Raw genomic sequence first — 6,448 nt, 5'->3', positions numbered from 1 at the left:
AGAAAAACACAATCAAGCAGGTGAAGGAAATGAACAAAGCCATCCAGAATCTAAAATGGAAATAGAAACAATAAAGAAATCAGAAAGAGAGACAACCCTGGAGATTCAGATAAAATTCAGATAAATTGAAATCATGTAACTTTTCTCATTATAATGCAATAAAGCTTTAAAAAGAAAGTTCATTGTTGTAGACATTAAAAAGAAAAAAATTAACTAAACCCCTATTTATAAATATCAACACAGAATAAATTAAAGATTGAAATATTAAAATCTAAAACTGTGAACCACTAGAAATAAAAATAGCGCAAATGAATGAGTAAATATCTATTTGGATAAGACACTCCCAAAACATAGAAAAGTGGAAAAAAAGAGACAAATTGATGAGTATCAAACTAAAAAGCGGCGGCTCAGTAAAGGACATGCGATCTCTAGAATGGGAGAGAATATTTGTAAACTACATTTGATCAGTAGTTGACATCAGAATATTTAAAGAATTCAAACAAATATAATAAAAATAAGTAAAAGTAATAATTAATATCTAATAATCCTATTGAAATGGGCGATGTAGTTAGCTCATAAAGGAAAGCATACGAGGGTCAACAGGTGTTGACCTGAAGGATTACAACAGGTGTAATCCTGAAGAAGTGAAATTCCAGACTACAATGTTATCTATCACATCCCAGATGGAATGATTATCATCAGAGATAAGATATCCTGCTCTGGTGGTGGTGGTAGTGGGGGGAAATATGGAGAAAAGGAACCTTTCCTACATTGCTAGTGTGAACGCCAAACTGTGCACCACCCACTAAGCAAGTCAGTGTGCAGCTTGTGGGAAAAATAAAAATCGAACTGTCACACGAGCCAGCAATCCCATTCCTGGGAATGTCAGAAAAGTCCGGAGCGTCAGCACTGGGTAGAAAAGCTAGCTGAACGAGACAGCTTGTGCGCAAGCTTTCCTCCATGTTCTCGCGGGGCTAGACTGAGAGGCATTCGCCAAATAAACCGTTTCCTCCTCGAGTTGTTTCAAACTCTTCTTCAGGACTCTCGGGAACTTTTCTGATTTACCCAGAGATGTTGCAGGACAGAGGTGCTTTGAACCCTTCCGGAAGGACGGGTCCAGATAGAAAAGTGTACCCCTTGGGGGACGGCCGCGCAGGCGCAGTCGGTGCTTCTGCCAGCCGCTCCGCCCCGCCGTGAAGTCTGGGCCGGCCTGCGCTCAGCAATCGCTGGCGGAAGACCGCCGCGCAGGCGCAGTCGGTTCTGTCTAGCACCTGCTCCACTCTTACCAATCTCCGAGCTCCGAAGCCCAGGCCCTCGGACCGCTACCGCGCACGCGCAGCGCAGTGCCGGCGGCTCCGCTCCCGGGCGTACGGTAGGCTGCTTGTCCAGTACGGTTGTGTTTCAACAGTGCTGACGGGCCGCGGTGGCAGACCCGGGCTCTGGCGGCAGCACGGAGGCTCAGGCTGTGTCCGAGGGCTCGGGGCCGAGCACCGCCAGTCCCCGGACGGCCCCTCCGGTGACGGTGCTGGTGATGCGGCAGGAGGAGGCCGAGGTGGACTGCGGCGCTCTAAGGCCGGGCCCGGCGGGGAGCGAGGCGGCGGCAGACGCCGAGGACGAGGCGGGGGAGGACGACGCCGACCTACTGGACACGTCGGACCCGGCGGGTGGCGGCGAGAGCGCGGCCAGCCCTGAGGAGCTGGAGGACGAGGATGCAGAGGGCGGCGGCGCAGCGCGCCGGCGAGGCTCCAAGACCTGCACCTACGAGGGCTGCCGTGAGACCACCAGCCAGGTGGCCAAGCAGCGCAAGCCCTGGATGTGCAAGAAGCACCGCAACAAGATGTACAAGGACAAGTACAAGAAGAAGAAGAGCGACCAAGCACTGGGCTCTGGCGGCCCCTCCGCGGCTAGCACAGGCAACGTCAAACAGGAGGTAAGCTCCTCGGGCCCCGGGCCGGGGCAGGTGGGTGCCACCCCACTTTGTACATACTCAGGGTCTGTCCCAAGGGGCTGGGCTCTTTGAACAGACCGTGAGAGCCGCAGCTGACATCGGCACTTGGGTGACGATCAACATACTTGTTAGTAAACCCTTCCCAGTTAGTCTACCCCTGAGGCATCCTGCATGTTTACATACCTGTTGGTTTTTTGTGACTTGGTTTTTTTTTTTCTTAGACCCCCATAGCCCCCGAGAAAAGTTGGATTGACAGTGGGGGTAGTAACTCACAGAGCACCTTGGCGTAGCTTGATCCAAGTCAAGCATGGGAAGATAAGAAGCCAGTGCTCTGCATTTGGTCTTCTGCTGCTAGCTGGGTGGACTTAGGTCCGTTTTTTCATCTCGCTTAAGTCTATTGGCCTTAAAATAATGCCCAATTAGTGTTTCTTCGGATTTATTTTGGTTAGATGAAAATAATAATTGGTGTGCATTTCAGCTCAAACCCTGCAAAGTCCACCTAAATATTAGAGCTGTTTAAAAAAAAGAAACAAAACTCATAAATACTCCTTACTTACCACAGAAGTTCCTTTTGAAGGGGGACGTCTAACATTTGTGGAAGTTTGGCCTAGATGACTCAAAATGATTGCTACTATAAGCATCAGATGTGTGTAGTAGTAACATCATCCTACCTACACAGCGCAAGGCCTGGGGTTGTGAAGACGTGGCATTCTCTACAGTCAGGTCAGCTCCAGCATGCCATGTATTGTAAGGAAGCAGTCAGCAAAACTGCGGAGAGTTAGAAGAAAAACTTGCCTTTGCTTTTGTGATATTGGAATCCTCTTTTAGAGCTTTAAACATTTTTAATATTTGTAATATTTTGAGCCCTAAAGCATGTATGTATGTATGGAAACCTTCTTATAACAAAAGTTTGTGGGAAGGAGATATTTTAATAGACAACTCAGAAGCCAATAGATAAAAGGCCAAGGTTTTACTTGGGGCAGAGTGTTTCACTTAACTTCAGCATCATTCTCTTATGTGAGGAAAAGTTCAATGTTTAGGTTCACTCATATATGGGATTAAGCATTACTAATTTGAAGTGGGATTCAGTGTCTCCAGGAAAGGTTGCTGTTGCAGAACTTGGCTGTCTGCTCTGTAGTGGTGACTTCAGAGCCGTGATCTCTAGCCCCTTCCACTCAGTATACTCTGAAAGCTGTTCACTTCTGTAAGCAGTATGTTACTGCCGCTCTCTTCTTGTAGGTGTGAATCGGGTGTGAATCGGGTATGAGTCCAGTACCTCATTAGCAGTAGATTGCCTCTGAGTTAATTTATTTTGTCCAAAAGTAAGCAGACTGTTAGGACTAAAGATTGCTCTGTATGAGGAGATGTCTGTGTCACTAGTCATTCTCTTGTAATAGTGAAAAAAGATCACAGGAAACTAACTTCCCCCTGCCCAACAGCTTGGATTTGAGACCTTACAGGAGACTGAGGATCCTAGATTGGAAAGCCTGCAGGGAGGGGACTTTTACTTAGAAGTAAGTGCCAGCACCTGTGCCTTACCGAGGGGCTTTCCTAAAGCGCCACAGGAACTGAACAAAAAAAGGAAAAAGATCAAAGACATGTTCATTATCACTGAGATACCTGCCGTTGTGGATTGCAATACTATATTAAATGCTTATCATTGATCCCAGGAAAGCACAGACAACATACTCTCCATGGTCAAACAGAGAACAGGATCTTTTGGCGATCGCCCTGCAAGACCTACTCTTCTAGAGCAAGTGTTAAATCAGAAAAGACTGGTAAGTGCTTGTCAAGTAGTTAGTGAAAACTGCTTGTTTTCAGTGGCACTGTTTTCCCTTTGTAAGACGTCAGAAGTAGTTGACTAAGCCATCAGAAGTGCACAGTGCCTTGTCACTGGACATGGTGAACCTCACATCCTTCCAAGACTTCAGTGGAAGGAACCCCTTAGCCCTGTTTTCTTCACTGACTAACATTTGACTGAGCAAGATGAGATTTTAAAATAATATAATATACAACTAATATACAACTGATAGAAATTACCAAAAGTCAATAAGGAAAGGGGAGATTGTTTTATAAGATATTGGAATATTTGTATGGTAATTTGAAGGAAAGACTTTAACTCATGATATACTTCTATGTAAGTTTTTGATAGAATATTAGGATTTTTTTAAAAAGTGAATTTAGAGTTTATCTGAAGCTTCTACAGTGAGGTTTTATAATATTAAAGAATCACAAAGAAAATATTTTAAACTTGACAATATAAAAATGTAGACAAAGACAGTGCTAATTTTAAACTGCCTCATGACATAGGAAAAATAAGTACATCAGATATAAAAGGCTGGTCAGCATGATTGATGCTGTTATGAAAGCACACCAGCACATGAAAGACTCGGGCAGACCTAGAACATTGCTGTGAGTTCAAAGCCAGCCTGGCTATGATGTGAGACCTGTTCTCAAACAAAAATAGATAATTCTATTAATAATCCTTTTCCCTCTTTTCTTTTTTAAGTCATTACTAAGAAGTCCAGAAGTTGTCCAATTTTTACAGAAACAGCAACAGCTACTAAACCAACAAGTTCTGGAGCAAAGACAGCAGCAGTTCCCAGGAGCGCCGGTGTGAGGGCTTACAAAGTCTGCTCTGCCTTACCTAACTGTAATGGATGGATGTGCTTTTAGACTAAGACAATGCCTTGATAATCAAGCATGGGTGGAATCCCTGAACTTGGAAAACTGAGCCCAGAGGATTCCAAGTTCAAAGCCAGCCCGGGCTCCATAGCAAGTTCCTTTCTCAAAAAAGAGAAAGAGGAGAGAAATAGAAAAACTACTTTCTGTAAATGTGTGTGTACATTTGAGGATAAATAATTATTGAATTTTTGCACTTAATTGTTTCATATCACTATGAGTTTGAAGAAAAAATCACCTTTCTGGTTTTTAATGTTTTTCTTCAGTTATGCTTACTGAAGCTAATGAGGCAGTTACTTTCTGTGGAAGTCATAAAAGTAAGAGTAATATCAGATCACCAGTGCTGTGATTCTCATCAAGAGGCACTAGAAAGCAATGGTATGTTTTGGGTTGTCACAGAGACCTTGAACTAGCTAGGCTGTAGTGAGTGGCCAGGAATCTTAGCCTTGTGCAATGGCTATGGTATTCCACCAGCTCAATGTTACCTTGCTATTAATGAGCCTCAGCTGCATTGAGACCCTTCGGCCAGCACAAGGCCAGGTGCTTGGAGTTATCTTTCTGTATAGGTAAAGTGGAGCTCTGAAAGCTAAGCATCTTTATACCTGTGAGGAAAGCGGTCACTGCTTTCTTCACATATCTAGAGAAAGAGACATTAAAGTTGGTGCGGCCATGGTTGGGGGGGTCCCTCTCCTTTAAAGCAGCTTGTCTCCTCAGTTGAACATGTGAACAGTTCAGATACACACAGCCCACCAAGGCCAGGACAGAGTTGGTTTTCTTAGAGTCATTCTTAATGTTCTTCATAAAGGAGATCCTGAAGATAGAGTAACACTCACTATTGTCAGTGCTTTTCAAAACTGAACACTTATTCCTAGCTACTGTTAAAGGAATGACGGATTATCTGGGTACTTTTTTTTTTTTTTAACTTTTTTCTAGGAAAATTTTAAAAAGGCAAAAATACCATAAGATACAGAATCAGATGTCAAGAAAATATATCCAGGAGTAAGTTAATAAGTGATTCATGGCGAAATATGTCAGTTGGTTGATTCCTAAACTCTGAAATATATATGATGTTAAATTGATAGCTACGGATGCAGCTTAGCCTTACTGCATCTGCCTAGCATGGGCAAGGCCCTCAGCCCACTCGCCCCTCACCACTACAATAAACACATACAAAGAAGAGTGATTTTCTTCATTTTGTGTTCTACACTTGTGTATCTGAAAAAGACCCTTTTGCCAAAATTATTTATTAAAGGACATCTATCGAACTTTGAGTTATCTGTTGTACTTATTTCTTTAGTTGCTCCACACTGGCTATGGAGGAATTCACTCACTGTTTGGTACTGTGCTTACAGCACTGGGAGCTTTGTTGTCTCTAGGCCTGCATGCCTGTCCACTCTGCAGCCCATGAGCCACACGTGTCCCAGTACGTTTGTAGTGACAGTGTCATGTTGCACTATCAAAGTGTTGGAACTTTTGTAGCAGACTAGCTCTGCTTATACTGCTTCCGAGCAAGAGTAAGTAGGAGAGTGTAACATGAATAGAGAGAAACGAAAGGGATTAGATTTGGGTTTTAAGAACTTGGAAATGGCTTAAATATTGTTAAGCCCTAAAGTAGATCACTGAGGGGCTGAAAGTCTCTAGGGCATTAGGAATGAAGTAGATACCCACTCATGAAGTTAGGAGTTAGGATAGTTTCCAGTACAACTGAACTATTGCCTGTCACATTGGAATTGTTTGTCCCCTTAAAACCAGTCAGTAAGGTTTTTACTTTAGAGTAGATGTGGTGTAGTTTCTCACACTTTCCCATTCTATATGTTG

General features: G+C 43.6%; 1 protein-coding gene across 1 annotated transcript; it reads left to right on the top strand.

Annotated features, from left to right (window-relative positions):
- Window positions 1-1,305: 1,305 nt before the first annotated feature.
- Window positions 1,306-5,895, top strand: Rfxap (regulatory factor X associated protein). The gene is made up of 3 exons (XM_031373841.1): window positions 1,306-1,930; window positions 3,619-3,726; window positions 4,458-5,895. Exons 1-3 carry the CDS (start codon window positions 1,532-1,534, stop codon window positions 4,566-4,568), a joined length of 618 nt encoding a protein of 205 aa, XP_031229701.1. The 5' UTR covers window positions 1,306-1,531; the 3' UTR covers window positions 4,569-5,895.
- Window positions 5,896-6,448: the final 553 nt, after the last annotated feature.

Source organism: Mastomys coucha, unplaced genomic scaffold, assembly GCF_008632895.1.
Source record: "Mastomys coucha isolate ucsf_1 unplaced genomic scaffold, UCSF_Mcou_1 pScaffold16, whole genome shotgun sequence".
NCBI classification, from domain to species: domain Eukaryota; kingdom Metazoa; phylum Chordata; class Mammalia; order Rodentia; family Muridae; genus Mastomys; species Mastomys coucha.
Note: the sequence above shows the minus strand (reverse complement) of the source record. Positions and strands in the feature narration are given on the sequence as shown.